The 25574-nt window shown below is 35.0% G+C and overlaps 1 protein-coding gene across 2 annotated transcripts in view; it reads left to right on the top strand.

Annotated features, from left to right (window-relative positions):
* Positions 1-22692, top strand: part of COG6 (component of oligomeric golgi complex 6) — a 64334-nt gene extending 41642 nt beyond the window's left edge. Inside the window, exons 15-19 of one of the 2 annotated variants that reach the window (XM_007193676.2) lie at positions 60-227; positions 2957-3064; positions 4127-4180; positions 7571-7650; positions 19339-22692. In XM_007193676.2, the coding sequence (XP_007193738.1) occupies positions 60-227; positions 2957-3064; positions 4127-4180; positions 7571-7650; positions 19339-19486 (558 nt within the window). In that variant the 3' untranslated portion in view covers positions 19487-22692. The other variant, XM_007193677.2, reaches the window with a different exon arrangement.
* Positions 22693-25574: the final 2882 nt, after the last annotated feature.

Below are 25574 nucleotides of genomic sequence, written 5' to 3'. Positions count from 1 at the left end.
AGACCTGTATCACTGGTTGGGAAATAAAGAATACATTTGATTTTATTTTTCATTTATAGGTTTTATCATGTGTCTTGGATCCTCTTCTCCAGATGTGTACTGTATCAGCCAGCAATTTAGGCACGGCTGACATGGCTACCTTCATGGTCAATTCACTATATATGATGAAGACAACATTAGCTCTGTTTGAATTCACTGACAGACGTCTGGAAATGCTACAGTTCCAGGTTAATTTTGCCATAAAATGACTGCTCACTGTGATGAAATCTTTTTTCTGTACATGATCTCAGTTACCGGCTTTAAGATAATTTCAGTGACCTGATTTATATGAATCCCTTGTTATAGTCTGATAGAACCCCCCCCGCCCCCATGCATATTCAGTATTTTAGTTTCGTTTTGGAGAAGCCAGAATATGTAACAGGTACGATATTTTATTCAAGCCATAGTATGTGGTGGTAGAATGGAGCTTTTCTGACTAATTTGAGCTGTTATTCTGTATGCAGATTTCAGTTTCCATACTGTGAATAACGTGCTATATTTTTCAAGCTGTGTAGCTAGTGCAGAAGGTGTTGCAGAGGACAGATATATTTTTATCTATGTGTAAATCAGTGTTAGGCACAACATTACAGTTTGTTATAGCAGTCACTCTGGTCCTATAAGCCAAGTGGTATCACTCAAGAGTCACAACAAGGCCATTTATAAAATTTACCAGATACTTGGCTTTTGATTTTGAAATAGTGATTTTTGGTATATAAAATGTTTTAAAAAAACAACAACTCTGAGTCTTCTTTGTCATCACAAGTATATAAACAATTTGGCAGTGGCTACAGTAAAAATGTGTCGTTTTGGGTTTTTCTAAGGAATGAGTTTGAGACCTCTAAATTTGTGATATTTTCTACTTTCTAATTCTTTTAAAAGAAATGAAGTATGATTAATTTTTCTTTTTTGCATAATTGTTTAAGTATAATTAGTAAAATCTTTTTAAAAAATATTCATTGGTTTTTAATGTATTTATCACTGATTCAACCGGAAACTCTGCCATTTGTCTAAATCTCTGCTCAAGATGTGCACATATATCTGTTGTCCAGCAATCTGTTTTATCACCAATTATCTTTGTTTCTCAAATAATCCAAAATCGTTTTTTGCATTCCAAGAGGACAAGCCCCACCATGTAAGTGCTTACTAAGCCTGCATCATTCTTGCTGATGGGCTGGTGGCCGGCGCTGGTCACGTGGACCAGCCAGAGTCAGTGTGGAGAGGACTGGGCAGGGGTGTGGATGCTGGAGGGCACGGGCCCCACAGTGATAGTTTTCCTTGTCGAGTAAAAGAGTCTTGATTTTCAGACCTTTTCTATCACTAGTCTATTAATTTTCTTCCATTCTTTCTTCTTCCAGTGTTTCAAGTAAGAAATCTAGGCTAGTCTGATTCTCTTTTGTTTGTGATAACCTATTTTATTCATGTGGAAGCTTACAAGGATTTTCCTTTGAGTTCACATATTTCCTCAGGATATTTTTTGGTATGTCTCTTTTTCTATTATTTCCATCTTGGATTTTGCAAAGGCTTTTCAGTCTGAAGATTCCACACTTTTTTTTTTTGCTCAGTAAAGTTTTCTGTTATCTGTAATTAATTATCACTTCTCTAATTTTTTTTTTTTTATATTCTGAAGCTCCTGTCCTTAGTTGGCTTTATCTCCTAAATTTGTCTTCTAATTTATGTTTGAATCTCTTCACTTTAATATATTTCTTTGATATTTACTCTGTGTTACTATTCTTCCACTTTTCTTTCAGATACTAATTTGGTTCTTAGCAATAACTCTTTCATTAAATATTTACATTTGCAATCTTGTTTTTCTTGGATTTCCAGTAAGACTAGTAAGGAAGGGTTCTAAGGTTCTAATTGTACTTTCTTGGGCATTGACTTAAAAAAAAAAACTAAGGTACCCTGCGTCTTTCAATAGTGTTGCCTCAGGAAAAGATACTTGTTCTCATTATTCAGGTGGGTTTTCTCATAGAACCTACTCACCTCTTTTAAATCAGTTGTAAGTTTTTTACGGGGAAGGGCTCAGCTGCTGGAGTGACTTTGACAATGCCAAACATTCAGATGGTAACAGATAGCATCTCTTAATAGCATACTATGCCACTGGTAAACAAGCTGGTAAAACTGAGGGGACTCTCCGGCGAGGGATAAGAGGAAGATCTCTAGACTTACAGGCCTGTACTGGTTAAAGGAAGGAGCAGCCGACTTCTTCCCACCTGGGAATACTTCATCCCATCAGGTAGTCTCCTTCTGTGGCTTCTGCCCCCATTAGCATTAGGTAGCTTCCCCAAGAATAGCACAAAACAGGTGACCACGTACAACTCACACCTGCTAGCTGGGTCTTTTTAGGCAGCTCCTGTACTTGACATCTTTGACCAGCCTTCTGCTGGTTCCTCAACAATCCCCTAGTTGTCGCAAATCTGCTTTCCTCTAGAGAACTTACTGTCTCAGCCCCCATGGGATTTCCTTCAGACTTCTCCAGATGATGTATTTGATTGGTTGAGTTAGTCCAGCAAGTTGGGAGCATGAGGCGGTGTGGATGTGAGGGACATCAGGTCCTCATCTTCCCAGAATTCTTTCTATATTTTATTTTACATTGTTGTTTATGAGTAGTTTTTGTTTGTGTTTTGCTTAATACCAGCTTTTAAAAGAGCTAAGAAGCAACCCAAATTTTTCGACTAGTGGCTAGTCCTGGAATCCTCAAGTAAGACTTTCCCTCCCTTTTGTAAGAGGACTTCCTCTTTGGGGAAGGAAAAGTCTTTGTATAGGAGCAGCCCCTATCCCTCATATTCTGGCCTCATAGCCACTGCAAGGAACACGTCCATGACGAAGAGCTAAGACTCCAGGCTAGTCTACTTCTACTCTCAGTCAGTCTTATTCTTCTTTTAAAATATTTTCTTTTAATTGTGTTTTATTTTAGATTGAAGCACATTTGGACACACTTATAAATGAGCAAGCTTCTTATGTTTTAACTAGAGCAGGCGTGAGTTATATCTATAACACCATACAGCAACATAAACCCGAACAGGTAAGCACATGGATCTTCCTAACTAGAGAGATACACCAATTTAGAGTACAGCTTCTAGAGCTAGACACTTAGTAGCAATTTTTCACTGGGAAAGTGACTTCTCTCTCTGGTTCCTCATCTGTAGATTGAGAGTAATAATATCTGTAACATAGGATTGTTCTAAGATTGAGATAATACCTGTGTAGTTCTTGGAGGACTGTCTGAGATACAGTAGGGTGTCCCAAAATACTATCTTTTTTACTATAGATAGTTTGGGTTACAAGTAATGAAAATATACAAAAATTAGTATTGAAAAATATATAAAGAATATTCATATTGGTAAATTTTTCAGTCCTTTATCACCATTGATCTATTAAATGCATAGATTACTATATAAATAGCAGTCATTCCCCCTTTTAATTTAGCAAATCATGGTCTATTACATTGGAAAGGTAAATACTTCTGGGGCTAACATCTGATCTTGTTAAGTTATAGAACTCCAGTAGAATTAGAAAGTGGAGTGGTGGGAACCCTGGAAAACCATGTAAGCCTCTTTCTTTAAAAAGCAAAAAACTTTTAAATAATATTAACATGAAGAATATTTTATAGCCCAGGGACTCTTAAGTGAAGCTCTCAAAAAATCACAAGGTTTGAATTTTTTCTTTTGATAAGGTAATAAGCAAATTTCCACCAGTAGGAGCAAATTCTGCTGCCTTTTTATATTATCTAAAATTATCAAGGAAACTCTTAAAGCCCCCATGTCTTACTGCCATTCCTCAGCGCTTTATTGCCCTTTTTTTCTTGCTTACAATTAAATCTGAAGTATCCTTTTATTTCCATTGTTAATAAACTTATGTGCTTCTCACTCCAACAAATATTATCGCGTGCCTTCACGCTAGTTACACAAAAATGAACAAATCATAGTCCCGCTTTTAATTGCGGTTGGAGATAGGGCACTTGAGTTCTTTGGAAATAAGCTAAATTTTCAAATTTGGGCAATCTACTAATGGACTGTATTTGACAAGTGAATTGTAACATATAGCACCTGTTTTCATCTTGGTTTTGCCCCTTTTTTTTTTTAAGGGCCCTTTAGCTAATTTTCCCAACCTAGATTCTGTGGCACTGAAGGCTGCAATGGTAAGTACATAATAAAGCATTTCAACATAAGTTTCCTTATGGAACATTATTCTTATTTTTTCCCGTGTGATAATTTTTGTCTTGGGTGATAATTTTATCTCTTCATATGCTGTATTCACGTTGGGCCCAGTCATAATGATTGCGCATGTATTCCTTTAACTAAGGAGATCTGATCAAGACATACATTTGTAGTAATATTGCACCATACCCTAATAGTGTCATTATTCCTGTTTAGATTTTCTTCAGTTTCGGAGTTTTACTCCTAACCTAATGGAGAAAGGAATGAGAGACATGAAGAAGTTAGCTGTATATCATTATAGACTTCCATCTGTCAGTGATCCTGGGCTTATAGTTCTTGACTTCTTCCTGAGTTGATAACTGAAATTGGATTCCAGTCTTAAAATATTACTCTTGAGTGTGATGCTCACTGAACCTCCACTTTATTACCTTCTTTTCAAGTGATGAGCTTGCTTTCACATCCCTTTCTGCATGAGCACCACTTTCTGTAGCATGTTTCCACATCTTAAGTACATACTTTGCATAAATGTGTGTGTACACACACACACACACACACACACACACACACACACACACACACACAGAGCCATCAGTTGGATGACACTCATTTAGCCCTCATAGGAATGATCTCCTTTGGAAGCTTTTCATGATACTAATTCTAGTGGTAGTAATAATAAACAGTAAGTAATGACAATGACCATTAACATATATTGAGCATGACACACATTTTTAATGTACTAACTCTTTAATCCTCCTAACAACCCCATTCAACCCAGTACTTATGCTCTTACCTACTATATGTACTGCCTATCCTGTGTGTTTCAATACTCACTACCACAGTGGTTTGACTTTGATAAATAGTTCTCTTGGGTGACTTTTTTGATGCCAGGGCTTTCCTATCTATCGTCTGACAGAGCTAAATTTAACTGAAAATAAAGAGGTAGACCCACAAGATACCCAACAAATGCAAAGAATACAGAGCTGACAGAGTTAATATTAGACAAGGTAGATTTTTAAAACACTAAATATCATAAAGAACATTATGTCATGATAAAAGACAGTATATAAAAAGTAAGTCATAACTTGTGTATATCCAACATAAGAGTAAAAACTGTAGAAATGCAAAGAAGATTTGATTCTGAAAAGTTAAAAAATAAATGAAAATGAATAAATTTTACATTCATTAAAAAAGATAAGTTTCTTTGAAAGTTAAGTGTACACTCACCATACCGCCCAGTAATTCCACTTTAAGGTATTTACTGCCCTCCCCTGCCCCAGCAAAATGACAATATAGGTCTACGCAGAGATCAGTAATGCCGCAGACCGGCTGCAGAAAGCTAGAAGTTCCTGGCGGTGAGGGGTAAGGAACTGAAAAGCACCAGTATGGGGTCAGAAGGGCCAAGACAACTGATGGTTGCAAGGCAAGTTTATTCAAAGAGCATGAATGTATATATAGGTTTAGTACGGAACGAATATCAGACAATACATCAGTAAACCTTGTATTTCCACATAATTCTGTCGCCACTATCTATGCGCCACTATCTATGCACCACTATCTATGCACCACTATCTATGCGTCAGCATGCCTTATGGGCCATTCTTTGGAGATACAGACTTCCCCCTCAGGGCAGCACGTCCTTCTTCTGGGGAACAGCCAGGGGCTCTTAGATGCAGAGCAGGCACCTGGAGCGAAACTGGCCGCAAGCCATTTTCCTTTTTTACGCTCAATACCGCAGCGTCAGGGGTGCATACCAAGAAAGAGACAAGCAGTTCTCCGGAAAGCAGAAAGCTTAATAAGCTTACAGCTTGGGGGCCACCACACAGTAACCTTAGTACTCAGTAAATGTGTGTGTCTCGCCTATTTCTCCTTCTCCAAAGACGCATATCCAGTTCATAATATAAACTCACAAAATATATTTAAGCCCTATTACAGGTTCGTATATGCCTGATCTTAACTTTAAAAACAATTGAGTTGAATATCTTAGGTCTCTCTAAAGAAACAAACTCTTGATTGAGTTTTATGTGTGATCCATTGTTTTATCTATAACCTTCTGGTGCCCCAACTTGGATGCTTCAAAGGTGCCTCAGTTCACCATATCCCAAACTGAGCTCTTCTAACTCTTCCCCACCAGCCCCAACCCCAGGTCCTTTTCCAAGTGTTCTTAACTCAGAAAGTATAAGAGCATCTGTCCACTAATTATTTCAGCAATTATTAACCAAGTATCTGCTATTATTTAGGCATCATGCTGAGAACTGGGATGAAAATAGGCATGGTCTAGTAAGAGATGCAGTTATCACACAACTAAATAAATGTATAAAGAGTACAGTTGTGAATGGTGATAATGCTGTGAATTATACAGATCCAAAACCTGGGAGTCGACCCCTTCATCCTGTCTGTCACTAACCAAATCTTGATGATTTTGCTCTCTAATTCTCTCAAATATCTTCTCTTCACCCCTATTGCCCTTGGCGTTTTAAGATGCCGCAAGAGCTACCTGTGTGGTGTCCTTGCATCTGCTATTACAACCTCCCCTTCCGTTCTTCTTGCTGTAGCCAGATTTAGCTTCTTAAAATTTAAATCAGATTATTTCCCTTCTTCGATGGTTTCCTAATGCTTTTACAGTAAGAATTAAAATCTTCTAGAAACCATTCAAGTCCTGCACGAACTGACCTCTGGTAGCCATCCTCTTTCTCACCTAAGCTTTCATCCACACTATCCCCACTACACACTTAACCTAACGTCTATTCATCATTAAGATTTCACCTAAAACGACCTTTCCTCAGAAATGCTTTTGCCAAACATACAGATTAGGTCTGTGTCCTCCTGATTGATGCTTTTATAGTACCTTGGTGTTTCCTTTATTTACGTCACTATTTGCTTACTACCTCTCTCACTGGACCGTGAGCTCTGTGAAGCTAGGGACTGCCCTCTTTTGCTCACCGTTACATTTACATGCTGTTACGTGGCACCTTACCCACAACAGGTACTCCATAAACATTAATCGAATGAATAGAGGAGTGAATAGTTAAGAGATACATTGGATTTAAGACGGTAAGGTAGACTTGAAATCTGAATACTTTCCTTCTTGCTAATATTATTACCCAAGAAGTTTGGTGAGGGAGATCAGGATAAATGGCTTGGATCGGAATTTTGAAAGTAGGTATTGCTGATACTGACTGCATTAAAGAGTTGACACTTTCAGTGAGTTCTTAGTTAAAATGTGTAAGGAATAACTCATTTTGATCACGAAGAACTCGTTATTTGGAATATGGGATTTTTACTAAGATTTAATCCTTAAAAGAGATGCTTATTTAGGATGTCTGTTAGCAGATATATGCACTTTGTGTTTTGGATTTCTCTGTTCTGTTTAGGTTCAGTTTGATCGCTATCTGTCAGCCCCAGACAACCTGTTAATGCCACAGCTGAACTTTCTTCTAAGTGCCACAGTGAAGTAAGTATTTTTTGGTCCCAGTTAGCTGGTAAAGAGTCACATATTTTTAAATGCCAAGCACATTTGTAAGAAAAAAAATTATTTTCAAGAATAGGAGATTTGTCATTAAAGATTTATAGTTCTCAACCTTTTTTTTCTGCCTTAGCACCCCTAAGAGATCTGACCTTACCCTGTTCATACATTTTCCTTACATGTTTGTAGCTTCAAAATCTCCATGTAGTGAATGATTTTTAAAAATAATATGAATTATATAATTGAAGCCACACAGTGATAATACCAGATTCCCTTGTATTAACACACACGTCAAAATGGCACTGAATGTGTCATGAAAGAATCAGTAATATATTCATTGTGCAACATAGATGACCTACTGTTTAGACTATTTTGGACCCAAGCAGTTTCTGTAGATGTATTATGAAATTGTTCAGTATCACATATTTATCAGGAATGTGTTCAGGACAAAAAACTATACATTAAAATATTAGAATATTACAATTAGAAGAAAGTGAGAGATTATACTGAGTTAACTTTTCTGATTTTAAGGAAAATACTGACAAACTAAAATTGCCTACAAGTAGGAAATTAGACATCTATACATTTTTTTCTTTCCATTCAACTAGTGTATTAAGTGCTCTCTGTGTACCAGGCACTACAGAGTAAGATTTAAAAGGCATTTTCACTATCTTAATGGAGATTATAGTCTGACATGTCAGTTACACACATGAACAAATACTTACATTAAAAAGTATGGTAAAGAAAGAACTGTCGAACTTGAAGAAAGTGCTTCAAATATCTGAAAGGAGGCAGTGGTACAGGGGTGGTCCACTTATTTTCTGTTGTTCTGGGGAGCAATATGTTGAGCAAGGAGGCAGCTTTTGGCTCAACATGAGGAAGAATTTGGTGTCAATTAGAATTGGCTGGAAACGGGTTCTCTCACACGTAGAGCTAGGGAATTTCCATATTAGGTGTGGTCAGAGTAAATGGTTTTAATCTTTTTTGACTTTTATATTTTATTATCCTAGAAGGTCTCATACTGTACACATAACCAGAATTCTAAAGACCTGAGAGATTATAAGACGAATTCCATTATGCCGTAATTCAAATTGCATGTGTTTCTTAGTTACTTGTTCTAACCAAATACCTGCAGTTCTTTTATATTTAACCACACGTTTCAGCACTTAGTATTTGAATGCTGAATTCTTTGGTGCATCACTAAGTAGAAAACATACCATTATTCTTTTCCTAATAGTCAGCACTCCATATCTGCAGGTTCCACATCCGCATATTCCACCAACTGCAGATTGAAAATAGTTGCCCCCCCCCCCAAAAAAGAAAAACAATTCTGGAAAGTTCCAAAAAGCAGAGCTTGAAGTTGCTGCACACTGGCAGCTCTTTACATAGCATTTACATTGTATCAGGTATTAGAAGTAACCTAGAGATGATTTAAAGTTTATGGGAGGGTGTGTGGAGATTAGGTGCAAATCCTGTGCCATTTTATATAAGGGATTTGAGCATCCTGGATTTTCATATCTGAGGGGGTCCTGGAACCAGTCCCCCTCGGATACTGGGGTCTGACTCTATAATGATTGAGGGGAAGTTTTAATGTGTTTCAAAGGGTGACATGTGATCCAGATGCCATAAGGAAAAAGACAGATTTGGCTACATAACACTTTGAAGTTTTTACAGAAAAAGACTATATAAACTAAAATATAAACAATAATGTGGAAAAAATTGCAAATTATATAACAGACCTATTATGCTTAACTGTATTATCCTTAATATAGAATAGATCCCACAAATCACTACAAAATAATACACCATATATTTGGACGGTTCATAGAAGAAATGCAAATGGCAAACAAATATATGAGAAGATAATTATCAAAACATGCAAATTAAAACAGCAGTGAGAATTTCTGCCTGTTAAATTACTGAAAATAAAAAGTTTGTTGTTATATGGCAATTGAAATGGTCTGGGAAAATAGGCATTTTTACACGGTTGGCGATAGTATAAATTAGTATAATCCTTTTAGAGGTCAGTTTGGCAACATTTATCAAAATTTAAAAGTATATGTCCTTATACTCAAGGATACCTCTTAATAGATCTTTTTTCTTTTCTTAGTAAGAGTTTAAAATAAAGTTACTGAATTAGCAGTGGGATTAAGCACTTTATGTGGATCTATCTGAATTCTTTATCTCTGAGGACTTCTCAGATTTTCTAAAGCTTAAATGATATTTCAAATCAAATGTTTGTGTTCTGTCACTGAAGAAATATTTTAGCTTTCCACTTTTATTGTCCCATTGTTTAACAGTAATAATTTAATGTGGTAATAATTTCTGTGTGATCTCATTCTATATTAAGGATAATATAATTAAGGATAATTGGTCTGTTACATAATTTGCAAATATTTTTTCACATTATTGTTTATATTTTAATTTAGTTTATATTGTCTTTTTCTGTAAAAACTTCAAAGTGTTGTGTAGCCAACTCTGTTTTATTAGCAGAGTCAAATGAACATCGTTTTTGGTACAGTACTTAAAAATCTAAACTTTTAAATTAGTATTTTGATTGTATAGTATGGACCTAACATCCTGTTATAAATTCATACTAATTATAATGACATTAAAAAATTGAGATATACATATGATTTATGTAAATAATAGTGCAACTAAGAATTGGTCAGTACCAATTTACCCCTTTTTTCATTCAGAAAATTTCTAAAGTGCTGTTTGCAAAGTATTCTAAAATTAAATGTAACGTATGAATGTATTTTCAGGTTTTTTTAAGAAGAAAAATTATGGTATCAGTTTGGCTACTTATTTTAAAAATCAGGTTGCTATGAAAATGTAAGTCATTTAACACATTTAAGATTCAACATTAAAGCAGATTTTCTAACTGCTTTTCCCCCTTTTTTTGATTGATGGCAGGTCCTACTCAAAAATACTTTCTGTTCATATTTCTCCTACTGTATAGGCATGGTATTATATTTGATCTTATTTATAAAGCATTTGAAATAATAGGAGATAACTTTCATTTAGTTAAATTTTGAACCTTTTCAAAATGGTAATTCATTTTTAAGCAAAAATATTTTCATGTCTTTATGTTCTCAATTTCTTTCTATTCATATTGTATTTAAAATGTCAATTGTTCCTTTGAAATAGAGCTTTGAAATGTACAACTTTCTTTTTTTTATTCCTGTCTCATTTTGTTTTGTTAACATTCTATTCTCCTGAACTTTGCTTGTCTCTGTGGTTGCAGTACCTTTGGGACACCTGTCATTCTTGTCTCCCTTTTTCTTGTCTTGTAGTTTGACTGCCTTTCAAAGGAGATTTTGACTGAGCACTTCATCCTTGGAATAAACTATTGAATACATTTAGGTAGCCAGAAAGTGAGGTTGTATAGATAATGGAGAAAAGAATAGAAAATTAAAATATCCTTAAAGAATTCTTCCTTCCTTGTGATGAATTAGAAGGGCGTTTTTCTTTTTTCAACTCCAGACTCCAACATTTACCTTTTAATGGTATAAAAATAGAGGTTGGACTACAGAAACCACAATTATGCATATTTATAAAATATTCTCAGTGTCTTTTCTTACTGAGTCAGAATTGTTTATATGAGTAATTTAAGAAATAAAGAGAGTATAGATACTTCCTAAAGTGAGCATGTAGAAAAGTGGGTATGATTTGAGGATTCTTTTATTCAGGAATCTTCCTCTATTATATATGCTAGAAACAAAGCAGGTATCTTTAAAAAGAATTACTTTGGTTTTTTAAAAGAGGTAAATGAAATAATTTTCTTCTCTTTAACCTGCCTCCTTTTAAGCCACCTGTCTTTAACTATCAGGAATACCTGTGTAAACAAAAATAACGCAGGTTTGGGAGTGGGGGTGGGGTGAGCCTACCAGAGGAATAACGACTAATGGAAACAGGCTTTAGAGACCTTGGAAAGTCTAAGCCTTAAAAGTAAGGCTAGTCTGTTCTACAGTAAAGGCTACTTTTGACTCACACTAATAAAGCTTAAAAACAAACCTCTAGAAGATCACGTGGCTCTTTACTAAATTAACTGCCTTCCAGAACAAAACTTAGCACTCGTAAGTATGACAGAATACAGACAATCAACAGTGTAGCATTTATAATGCTGAGCATGCAATAAAAGAAACACTTAGGTTTTAAGCAGTAGGAAAATATGAACCAAAACTAGAAGCAAAATCTGTCAATAGAAACAGACTTACTGACAGAGTTTACAGAATTAGCAGATAACGTCTTTAAAACAGCCATTTAAGTGTGTTCAAGGACTTCAAGGAAAATTATATTGAGAGGAAAAGTTAGGAATTTTACAAAATCAGAATTCTAGGCCTGAAAAGTGCAGTATCTAAAATGAAAAACTCACTGGATAGGCTTAACTGCCAGTTGGACATTCTAGAGGGAAAGATAAGTCAGCTTGAAAAAAGGACAATAGAAATTGTCCAAACGGAAGCACAGATAGGAAAAAATTAAAAGCTGGAAAAAAGATGAAGAGAGTCTAGGTGAATTGTGAGATAATAATAAACATTCTAATACAGGTGTAAGTGAAGTGTCATAGTGAGATTGAGGCATAAAAAATTTGAAGGCATAAAAGAATTTTTTTCAAATGTGATAGAAAACATGAACCCACAGACTGAAGAAGCTAAATAAATCACAACAAGGAAAGCTGTACCAAGGTACACCATAATTAAATTATTGAAAACCAGTGATAAAGAGAAAAAAACTTAAAAAGCAGCCAGAGGAAAAAAAGATGTATTATATGTGGGGAACAATGATAAGTATACTACTGACTTCTTATTAGAAACAGTTCAAACCAGAAAACAATAGAATAGCATCTTTAAAAAGGTGGATGATAAAACACTTTCAACTTTGTGTATTCATCAGAAGTATTTTTCAAACTGAAAGTGAAATAAACACATTTTGAGATAAGATAAACAAAAGTAGAGAGGATTTATCATCAGTATACTGCAAGAAATGATAAAGGAAGTTCTTCAGGCTGAAGGAAAATGTTACCAGAAGAAAACTCCTATTTACACAGAGGAATGACAAGTGCAGGAAATGCTAAATATAAAAGATAGTAGACCGTTTGAAATAAAAATAATAACTGAATTTTGGAGTTCTTAACACAGAGAAAGTTTATGACTACAAAAGCACAAAAGATGGAGTGGGAGGGAAGTAGTAGTATACTGTTGTGATGTAAGTTTACTCATGAAGTGTATAATATTGTTTGAAGGTAGATCGTAAACCTTACAGCAAGCACTAAAGTAAATATTATCTAACATGCCAACAGATAAGATAGAATGTTAAAAAAAACTGTTATATCAAAAGAAGGCTGAAAAGGAGAAAAAAAAAACAGATGGGACAAATATAAAACAAGTAACATGGTGATAGACTTAAATTCATCCTTATAAGTAACTATATTAAATGTAAAAGAACTACACACTCCAGTTAAAAAGCAGAGGTATTAGATTGGGTGAAAAAGCATAGCCCAACTGTCTGCTGTCTATAAGAAGTCCACTTTAAATATAAGGACACAGTTTAAAAATATGGTATAAGATATACCATGCAAATAAAAATTATAATAAAGTTGAAATAGCTATATTCTGATATTAATATCAGAAAAATTAGACTGATGGACAGATAATACCAAAGATAAAGAGGGATATTTCACAATAATAGGATCAATTCATGAAGAAGATATAATAGTAAATATGGGCAACTCGTAGCAGAGCTTCATAAAACATGAAGTATAAGTTTATAGAATTGAGGAAGAATAGATAAATTGACATTTATTTTGATATTTCAACCCTCCTTTCTCAATAATTGATAGGAAAATTAGAAAACTAGCTCAGTGTAAAAGAACTGAACAATGTCACTAATCAGCTCAACCCAATAGAAAGAGAATACCACACACAACTATGGAAAATAACATTCTTTTAAAGTGCATGTAGAACATTCACCAAGCTAATGTAAAAATGAACAAAAAGAAAATAAGAAAGCCACTAGTGAGTATTCCCATCTATGAACATGGTATGCCTGTTTATCCAGATCTTCTTTCAGAATTTTCAATAAAGATTTACAGTTTCTTCATATAATTTTCCATGTATGTTATTGGGTTTATTCTTAGGAAACAATTCTGTGGATTTTATAAGATCTTTTATTTTCCATTACATGTTCTGATTAGATATTGCTGATGTACAGGGAAAGTACTAAATTTTATGTTAATTTTGAATCTGGCCAGTTAACTAAACTCTTAGTTCTATTAGTTTATCAATTGTTTGCCTTGATTTTTTGTTTTTGGTACAGACATCTTAAGTTAATGAGTTTCATTAACGTTTTTCAGTTTTATGACTAAACTCATTATATTGGCTAGGTGCTCCAAAGTAAACAGTAGATGTAATGGTGAGTGTGTGTATTTTATTTTGAACTTTAATGTTTCTGATGTTTCATCATCAAGTGTGATGTTTGCTGTAGATTTCCAGTGTTCCAACATGGACACATGGTATTCATCTCTAACTGGGTATGTAGTGTAGTAATCTGTAAATTCAGCATAACTCCAGTCAAAATTGCCATGGAACCATTTTATTAAACATTTATCTAGAAAGAAATATATGAGAGGAGACTCTGGTCACTTTTGACCATCTCCACAGTTGCCACTCTGGTCAAAGGTAGTATCATCTGTGCCTGGATTGTCATGTTAGCCTTGGATCTATTCTGTTTTCGCCCTTGCTCTCTCTATCATTGCCACACCAACCTCTACAATCTAGTCTTAGCATCTCAACTAGAGTGATCCTTGAAAGGGTTGCCTTCACTTAACCCTCCATTTTATAGAAGAGGACATTTTTAGAAAGGTTAAATAATTGAAACAAGGTGAAACAATTAGCAAGAAGCAGAGCCAAGATTCGAATCCAGTATTCCAGAGCCTATTCTCTTTAACACTAGCTTGTACAGTATTTTTATTAACTCCTTCTATGTTGAGATTACATTGTTTTATTATTTTTAGAGGAAGCTCAGAAATGTTAGGCATGTGTGATAGATAAGGCTTATGTGAGATATGTGCCTTGGTCTCATCTAAAATATGCTTTAATTTTACTGTGAATGACAGAAAGCTGACCCACTATGGCATCTTTGGTGTTTATATTGTGATAAAGAGAAATCAAAAATGTACATTTTTAAACCAGTCTATTATATTTTTTTCTTAGTTTTTCAGGTTTAAACTGTTAACACCTTCTTTTCTCCTATGGCTTGTTTGATTGCACTCTTAACTGTGGCGCTGTAATAAAGCTCAATTTTAGTGATCACAGAACCTGAATGTTGAAATAAGTTATTTTTAGAAGTGCTGGGTTTATGGTAATGATGAAAGTTGTATTACGTTGTTATGGCAACCAAAATCCTAAAGTACTGATTAATGACAAGCTCACTGATTCTGGAAGTAAGCAGTTCATTTCTTATCACGGCTCAGTACTTTAAATAATTATTTAAAATATACATAATTTCAATGAACATATTTTAAAATGTGAATGGTATCTCCATTTAGTTATACAATTATCTTTGTTAGTGTTTTTGAAATTTATAATACCATATTTTTATGGCATTATGACATTTATAACTGGACAAGTTAAATTTCTTAAGGTATGGAATACCCATGCATAAGTAACTAAAATATGTTGCCTTTATGTGAAATTATGTAACAAACTCATCTTCTCCTCATTTATTTCTTCTTCTTTTTTCTCATAGCACATTAGCTATATCTTTGATATATACTGGTATAGCAAACTATATGGGAAAAAAAAAACTGTACTTTGCAAAAGTAAGAAAGACTTTCCAAAACATGAAAATAAAGCATTTAGGGTCTGGGAGAACAGCACGTCTTTTTTTTTTTTTTTTTTTTTTAATTAATTAATTAATTAATTAATTAATTTTTGGCTTTGTTGGGTCTTCGTTGCTGCGCATGGGCTTCCTCTAGTTGCGGCGAGAGGGGGCTGCTCTTTGTTGCCGTGTGCGGGCTTCTCATTGCGGTGGCTTCTCTTGTTGCGGAGCATGGGCTCTAGGTGCATGGGCTTCACTGGTTGTGGCATGTGGGCTCAGTAGTTGTGGCTCGCGGGCTTTAGAGCGCAGGCTCAGTAGTTGTGGCGCACGGGGTTAGTTGCTCTGCGGCATGTGGGATCTTCCTGGACCAGGGCTCGAACCCATGTCCCCTGCATTGGCAGGCGGATTCTTAACCACTGCGCCACCAGGGAAGCCCCAGCATGTCTTTTCACTGTCATACTGAAACATTGTTAACAGGCCCATCAGAAATTATTTAATTATTCAGGGGAATGCACCCTTGTTTGCTTCTCTGTTTACTATTGATTAAAGGTTCCATGTTTTTTAAATCCTGTGTTTTTTCTTGCTCCATGGGACGTTAACTCATTTTATATGTAACTTAATTTATTCTAACCTTCCTTTTCAAATGCCTGTAAATGACCAGTTCCTCAAAATGTTTTAACCATCTTTACCATCTTAGTAATTTCCTCATTGAGTTATTAAATTTTTGACATTCTTTATTTGTATGAGTCATGTTTTTAAATTTTTTGAAATTACTATGAGAATTTTATGGTAGTAAAGAGACCAAGAAAGTTAATGGTCTAACTTTATAGATGAATCTTGGGTTACATTCAGATTTTGCTTTTCTGTTTTAACTGACCTTTTGCATATCTGTTGGTCATGTGAAAAGCAGAACTTACCTTTAGAATTTTGACATAGAGAAACAGTTCTAAATGTACTCCGTCCATCAGCTATGTGATTGGCTGTGATTGATCAAAATACAGAAAGTAAAATCTGAGGTGGGTGCCCATGCTGGAAAATAGCATACATGACTGAAAAAAAGTAAAAAGGTACTGCTTTTCTTTACCTACAGATGAAGTGATCAGTAGATAAGGACATTCTACGTTTTCAGAAGCGCATAACTAGACTGAGATGATTTGCTGGTCATTTTGTATTTATAGAATTCCTGAATTTTTCTATTTTGAATATTGGTTTTATTTGTCACTATAATGATTTATCATTATTTGAACTCTGTATTTCATACATGATATTAGTGAGTAATTTGGGCCACGACACCAGGCAGGCAGGCAGATATACAGATACATGCGTATACTTTTTGACATAAAGGGTGTACTTACATAGTAATTAGCATTATAAATAAGAAGGAGGAGATAGTAAAATGGCAAGAAAATTGCTTTAGCACTTTAGAAACACCACCCATTTTTATACAAGTAACTGATATGTTTACTACACTTCATTATTTAGGGAACCCAATTCTCCAAAGTAATGTGTGTGTCTGTATGTATATGTGTATGTATGGGTGTAAATAAACACGCAGAGATTTTTTTAACCACAGTTCATTAAAATGCTCTTAACTCTCAATGAAATGATATAATTTTAAAGCTGGAAGTGTCTTGTAAAGATTATCGAGGTCAGTATTTTGTTTTACAAGAGTGAAATTCAGTCCTGGAACGGTTAAATTACTTGTTCAAGGCAGCAGTAAGTAGCAGAACTTCAACGAGAGTCAAGATCCTCTGACAGTAATGTCGTTCGCTATACTATTTTATCTCTACCATATATAATTCATTAGAAAAACATTAATGAACATGAGTGTATGGACATGTACCTGGCTTTGGTAGTGATAAATGAACTCTTAACATTTGTCCAGAAATACGGAATCACTGTCAGGCACAGTTCTTGCTCTTTACAGTTTGGATTTGACTGAGATTCACTTGGAGAATCTATTTCCATTGCATTTCTATCCTCTGGATTTTTTCTTTTTTTTTCTTATTAAGTTATGAGCACTTTTTTTTTTTCTTATTAGTCATCAATTTAATACACATCAGTGAATACGTCAATCCCAGTCGCCCAATTCAGCACACCACCACCACACCCCCCGCTGCTTTCCCCCCTTTGTGTCCATACGTTTGTTCTCTACATCTGTGTCTCAATTTCTGCCCTGCAAACCGGTTCATCTATACCATTTTTCTAGGTTCCACATATATGCATTAATAAACGATACTTGTTTTTCTCTTTCTGACTTACTTCAGTCTGGCAGTCTCTAGATCCATCCACGTCTCAACAAATGACCCAATTTCCTTCCTTTTTATGGCTGAGTAATATTCCATTGTATATATGTACCACATCTTCTTTATCCATTCCTCTGTCGATGGGCATTTAGATTGCTTCCATGACCTGGCTATTGTAAATAGTGCTGCAATGAACATTGGGGTGCATGTGTCTTTTTGAATTATGGTTTTCTCTGGGTATATGCCCAGTAGTGGGATTGCTGGATGATATGGTAATTCTATTTTTAGTTCTTTAAGGAACCTCCATACTGTTCTCCATAGTGGCTGTATCAATTTACATTCCCACCAACAGTGCAAGAGGGTTCCCTTTTCTCCACACCCTCTCCACCATTTGTTGTTTGTAGATTTTCTGATGATGCCCATTCTAACTGGTGTGAGGTGATACCTCATTGTACTTTTGATTTGCATTTCTCTAATAATTAGTGATATTGAGCAGCATCTCTGAAACCAGAAGAAGCCATGGAACCTCCTTGAAGAAAGGCCTTGGGTAGGGGAGAGACACGATAAAAGGTTTGCTTTAGAAAGATTAATCTAAGAGCAGTGCTCATGATACATTAAGTGGGGAAGAGACTGGATGGGGAAAGACCAGGTAGGAGTTTTTCTTAGATACTCCAGGCAAGAAAAGTTTATTAGGGCCTGAACTGAGGTGATGAGACATAGTTATGCCATTGACAGAAGCAGGAAACAGAAGTAGGTTTGGGAGTGAAGCTTTAAAGACACATTTTTAATTTAGTTATACAAGTCAGAAAAAGGTGTTTTCATCAGTAGGTATATAGAAATAGAAGTAGCTGGGGATGACGAAGTAAATGTCATGAAAACATAAAGGGTTAATGCAGATTTAATGAGCCCAGTGTTATTTTTTTCTAAAAACATTGGCTTCAGTTTATTTAAAACTATTTCTATTCTTTTATGTACTTATGTAGAAATGCGTATTTGAAAATGCCGTGATTTGTTGTAGGCAAGTGTCACGTTTTTGCAAGAGATGAGAAATCTAGGAGATATGGTTATTAGTGTAGGAGCTATAGGTGAAAGGATAGTACATTGTAAGTTATTCTGAGATTTGAAGTGTTGATAAATTTGAGCAGCTACAGGTGAAAGGACAGTATATTGTAAGTTATTCTGAGATTTGAAGTACTGATAAATTTGAATAATTATAAGCCTCTTTCTTTAAGGTTAATGTGTTATCAGTCATGTTTGCAAAATCAGTACATTGGTGGTGGTCACGGTTTCCATTTCTTGTTTAGTAATCCATGGTATATCAGGCACTGTTCTAGCCCTAAAGATAAGGAAGGCAGTGAACAAAACACAGCTCCTGCCCTCCTGAAACCTGCTTACTAATGGAGAAGATTTAATAAAGAAATAATAAATATAAAAAACCCTTTTATCCCCAAACCAAAATAACTAACTTATGTAGTTGTACAATGGTTTTTAATAATATATATGTGATAATTACGAAAAGAAATTCGTTGGTTCATGTATGGAGCTTTCTCACAGTGCTTAGTGTTTCATTCTCAGATTATGTGTTCACATTTTGTTTGTTTATCAATAGAGAGCAGATCATAAAACAGTCTACAGAATTAGTCTGCAGAGCCTATGGTGAAGTGTATGCAGCTGTGATGAATCCAGTCAATGAATACAAAGATCCAGAGAGCATTCTACACCGATCACCGCAGCAAGTGCAGACACTTCTCTCCTGATTATCTTCTTTGAATGTGTTAGCAAAATATTGCACTCCTAAAACACTGAAGGTTTTCTTGGTTTTTAGTCTGTTAGTCTTTACTTTGAAATTTGATGGTTACAGTTTTCTTTGTATCATAAGAATACAGCTCCCAATAACTGCTTTGCTTTGGTCACAGTAAGGTGAAAGTAAGTAACACATGTTGACCTGAGTTGGCATTGCTCTGTATCTGCATTCCACATCTCTCCAGCTCTGCAGTTCCCCTCAATTCTGGAATATAAATATGTGGGAAAAGAGTACTATGAGAGGTATGAGGGATTTTTTTTTTTACAAGATTAGTTCTAAATTAACTGTACATTAAAAAATTATCTAAACTTAGGAATTAGTTTGAAGATATGACCTAATAAATATCTCTTTACCTAAAGATTCATTTGCTTTCTTGCTAGATACTGTGAGTAGGTATACTTAGACTGAGGAGCAGAAATGTACATTCAGCAAAAATAGGAAAAAGAGAGAAGTAATTTAAAGGTGACTTCTACTCTGTGTCTGCCCTAGACTGAATTCAAGGTGAAGCCTGGCGCTTCATATGGGATGTGGGCATCCTGTGCTGCTTGTAAATCTAGTGTTTAAAGAAGAATATTTGTGGTACAGCGTGGACTCTAACTTCAACCATCTACACACTTTGGTGTTCAAACCAAAGAAATAAGGTGTCCTCTCACCCTGCACGAAAAATGCCAGAGTAGCGATGGCTAATTGACAGTATGTCTAGCCCTGTGGTGGCCCCTTGTTTGGGCTCTGACTTTAGAACCATACCAAGAGTAAGATTCAAAATCACTGTTTTTGTTGTTTTTTTTTTTTTTTTTTAAAAACAAAACAAATCTAAATGTGTTTGATGTGACTTGACTTTGACTTTGTTGGTAAGATTTTGAGGACAGATTTTTATTAGCAAAATATCTTAATTTCTGGTAAATCCATAAAAAGAGCTAAGTCTCTAAATTATAAATGAGAAAATGAGGCATAAGGAAAAAATTGACTAGGTTAAAATATTTTGAAAAGTAGTAAGATAAAATTACTATTTATATAGCAAATACAGAATATATAACAAATTAGTATTTACAGAACATGGTGTGTTCATCTATCTGAAGTATGATTTTTTTGGAGCAAGAGTGATTGATTATATATCATCTCTTTTGGTATTTAATCTGTATTTTTAGTCTTTTTCCTTCAGTGAGTATATGTGATATATAAAAGATAGAAAATAAAGTATGATATAAATCAAGAGCTTAAATTTTATATAATTTATATCTACTGTGAGGAAAGATTGCTTACTTACCATTAGTGAATTCCTTTGATTTCTAGGAAAAAAGTATATTTAGTTTTTTACCTAATTTTTTCAAATAAAATACTAAACTGTTTTTCGAGCAGCAATCATTGCAGTATTTTTATACATCTCATCAGTGTGTTTTTAGAAAATATGCTAATAGGAAAGAAAGTACAATATAGGACCAAATTGAGATAACCAATGGAAGATTGATGAGCAGAATGTGGTATCAGTGTGATCTTGAAAACTTAGTTAAAATAAACGATTTTAAGTGTTAATTCATTAGCTTAACACTGTATTTGCTATTTACTTCATAGTTTGCATTTTGAACTGTTTTGAGATGGCGTAAGTATAACCTTAGGTAATGCGTGTCAGCCTTTCCTTCAGAGAGAAAAGGTATTTGCCTGACCAAAACCTCTCTGGTTGAACGTTTTCCATTTCTTTCTTTGTGCTTGTACTTGAACAGGTGAATGTTATCTGAGAAAAATCACACAAATAGACTGATTGACTTTTTAAATTCATGATCACAGTCTTCAAATGGCACTCAGTATTGCCTTGTAGTTCTACTCTGTCTCTGGTAAACTCACCTCCCCACTTTTCAAGATGACTTTTCCACCCTCACTTAGTTAATGACTTCCATAATTCATTGAGAAAACAGAGCTGTTAGGCTTATCTCCTGCATTTTTCTACCCTCATATATTGCACTCATCTTCGTCTTTCCTCCTTTTGTGTTGGAGACAGTGTCCCTCCTCCTGTGACAGGCTGTTCCCTTCCTCTGGACTCTGGATTCCATTCTCTCACCTTCTCAGAGACGTTTCTGAGTTATCCCTCTCTTTTGCTTCAGCAACTTGTGACTTCTCTGTAGGATTATTCTCAACAGCATACAAAATGCTGTAGTGTTGATAGTACTTTTTAAAACTTTCCACCTCCCAGATCCTCACACCTCCATTTCTCTGCTGCTTTTTTTTATGGTCATCTATGCATGCTGGCTTATATATCTGCTGCCATTATGTCTTAAATTAGCCCCATATGGCTTCAGCATCACCACTACAACACCGCTAACCCTGATGAGATCTCCATAGTATTGTATGTTGTCAAATCTAATGGATTCTTCTCATTCCTTATTTTATTAAACTTTCAATAGCATTCCACACACTTACGTCTGAAATACTGTACTTCCTAGGCTTTCACAGCACAACTTTCTGCTAGTTTTCCTTCCACTTCATTAGCCAAACCCCTCTCAACCTCCTTCCTTGGTTCTTTTGCCTCTTTGTGACCTTTAAAAGTTCGCATACTCTAGGGCTTGATCCTCAAATTTTTTTCCTTGCCTTAGGAGTTTTTTATTATCTCACCATAGCCTGGCCTTTTCTGACTGCTATTAGCTCACGTCCTTAGGTCTATCCATATAGTGGAATACTCTACAGCAGTGAAAAATGAAGTAATTTCCAAATATATAATGTTGAACAAAAAAAAAAATCACAGAATAATATAGTGTGAGTCCATTTATAGAATTTTAAAATAAAAGATAAAACAAATTTATACATTATTCATGGATACACATGTGGTAAAGCTATAAGGAAATATAGGAAATGATTAACGCAGAATTCAAGATTATCTCACAGGATCTTTAGAAGTTACTAATGTTCTATTCTTACATTGGAGTGTTGGTATATGTATATTCATTTTGTTATTTTCTAAAATTTACATATACGTGACATGAACTCTTGTCTATATATTCCACAATTTTAAAAAGAGTTAAAAAAATTGTTTAACACAGGGCCTGGGGTAAAGTTAGAACTCAATATGTGTTAGCTAATATTTTTCATTGTGCTTGTTATTAAACACATTAAGTACCAACTGGGGCAGGCTCTGTGATAAGCAACAAGGTTTTAAAAGACCACTAAGATGTGCTTCTGTCATTGAATTCCCTGTCTTGCACAGATATCACATGTATTATAAATAGACGCAATGCAGTTTGATAGGGTGTTTGTGCATGTAGGTAAGAGGAAAAAATGAACTAACATCATTTTTTATGAAAGCCACATGTATGTACTTGAGGTTGAAGAGGCTGAGAGCATAGAAAAGAAAGTTTTAAAACACAACCATACATTTTAAATTCTTTGGTGATCATAATGACTGGGTTATACTAATTAGCTATTTGATTAAGATGCAAAATTGTCTTATAGGTTGGGGACATCAGCAAAAACGTTGGATTAAGGAATTCCAAAATCCTGCCTCTCCCTAAAAGAAACAATAAAACTGGCCTTGAAAAACTGTCAAGATCAACTTTTTCAGAATTCTAGAAACCAACTAAAAGCTAATAGCAGTTAGATTATGCTTATTAAAAAAACTAAGCAAAACAAGCTGAGTCTTGATATGCTTTGTGGTATTTTAACTTAGGCTAGTCCTATACTTTGCTCTCAAACTCAGCAATAGCCTTGAAAATAACATCCCACATATTCTGGTACTGGAGAAAGCAGAATGGACCAAGTTTGCAAAGATTGTCCTTATTTGACATGTCTCATGCCTCCCTGGGAGACCCATTGGAAAAGCTTATTTTTCTCTTGCTTAACTTGGAACTTGCCCAGTGCTAAAGCCACTACCCAGGGGGAGGGGCCAGTTGAGGGGAGGGGCCAGTCGAGGGGAGGACACTTCTCTGCTGCCTGAAGTTAGGACAAATGGTAGACTAAGGTAAAAGCTTGGGAAGAAAAGTTAGAAATGAAAAAATAAGGGTTTTGAAACACTCTAACATATTCTTGGCAATCTAGAAATCTAGTGCACATGTCTAGCACTGTGCATGCTCAAAAAAGACCAGAAAGACCCTAAGCACTTACCTCTGGGTAACCTTGAGGCTTTGTGGAAGCAGAAAGTGAAGGCTAAAGCAAAGTTAGAAGCTACCTGGCTGAATGTTGAAGGAATGCCCCAACACTCACACAGAACATCTCAGCAAAGACTGGGAGATTTTTTTGGTTCCAGACATTGAAATCTCTGTCCAGTCATTAGCTGACAACTAAGCTAATGGACCACTTTAACTGGTCACACACAACAAAGAATATAGATTTTACAAAATTAGTTCAAGAAGGTCACTGAAACATGCAATAACAACCACGAAAAGCACCAACAGCAGACTCTGAGGGATGGGGTGAGAAAATCTGGTTTCCCAACAGAATGGGCACATCATAATATTAAAAATGCTCATGCTTCAAGAAAAAAAAAAAAGGCAAGGTGCTCAAAGTATGGCCAGTACACAGAAGGAAAAATAACCAGTCAATAGAAGCTGTCCCCGAGGAAGCCCAGATGTTGGACTTACTAGACAAAAGACTTTAAATAAAACATCTCTTTTAAATATGTTCAAGGGCTGAAAGTAAGTATGAGAACAATATCTTACCAAATAGAGAATATCAATAAAGGTAGAAATTTCAAAAAGGATGTTTTTATAGTTATAAATTTATAATCAAAAATAATTTAGTCATAATTTTATAAAAATTATAGAAAAGAAACTTCTGGAGTTGAAAAGTATATTAACTGAAATGAAAAATTCACTATAGGAGTTCATCAGATTTGTTCAGGCAGAAAAAATATCAGCAAACTTGAAGATAGGTCAATTGAGATTATCCAGTCTGAGGAACAGAAAGAAAAGAATGAATGAGAATGAACAGAACCTCAGAGACCTTTGGGATATTATCAACAATATTCACACAATGGGAGTCTCAGAAAGAAAAAAGAGGGAGAAAAGGGCCAAAAGAATATTTGAAGAAATATTGGCAGGAAACTTTACAAATTTGATGAAAACCTTAATATACGCACTCAAGAAATTCACCAAGCTCTATGTAGGATAAATTCAAAGAAATACACCAAGTCACATCACAATCAAACTATCAAAAGCCAAAGACCAAGAAGGAATCTTGAAAGCAAGAGAAAGAACTCATCATTTGCAGGTGATCCCCAATAACACCTGATTTCTCATCAGAAACCACAGAGGCCAGAAAGCACTGGATGACATATTCAAAATGGTGGAAGAACAACTGTTAGAATTCTGTATCCAGCAAAACTGAAAATATAGGAGAAAGTAAGACATTCTAAGATAAAAAACAATCATACTTACCATACATGAATGTTCAAGGGTTCTTGAGGCTGAGATGAAAGGGTACTAGACAGTAACTCAAATTAGCAAAGAAATAAAGAACAGCAAGGAAATAGAAGACATGGGCAACCCTATAAACCAACTAGATTTAATAGACATCTACAGAACATCCAGCAACAGAGTATACAGCCCTCTCATGGGCACATGCTGTATTATCGAAGACCACATGTTAGGCCACAATACAAGTCTCAGTAAATTTAAAAATATTAAAGTGTGTTCTCCAGCCACAATGACATGAAATTAGAAATCAATAACAAAAGGAAATTTTGAAAATGAATATGTGGAAATTGCATACTTTTAAATAACCAATGGGTCAAAGAAGAAATAAGAAGGAAATTAGAGAAAACTTTGAGATAAAAGTTTGGTATTAAACAGCATATCAATTCTTACGGGATACAGCAAAAACAGTGCTCAGAGGGAAATTTATAGCCTACATTAAAGAAAAATAAGTTAAAAACCTACCTTTATACCTTAAAAAACTAGGAAAAGAAAAGCAAACAACTGAAAGCAAGAAGAAGGAAATAGTAAAGATTATAGCAGACACAGAAAAAAATATAGAATAGAGAAGTAACTGTTATTTCAGCAAATGGATGTGCTAACCATTCTGTAATGCATGTACAGATGTGTTTGAGTACACATGTA

This window comes from Balaenoptera acutorostrata, chromosome 18 (genome assembly GCF_949987535.1).
Source record: "Balaenoptera acutorostrata chromosome 18, mBalAcu1.1, whole genome shotgun sequence".
Lineage (NCBI taxonomy): Eukaryota > Metazoa > Chordata > Mammalia > Artiodactyla > Balaenopteridae > Balaenoptera > Balaenoptera acutorostrata.
This window is presented reverse-complemented; position numbering and strand designations above follow the sequence as displayed.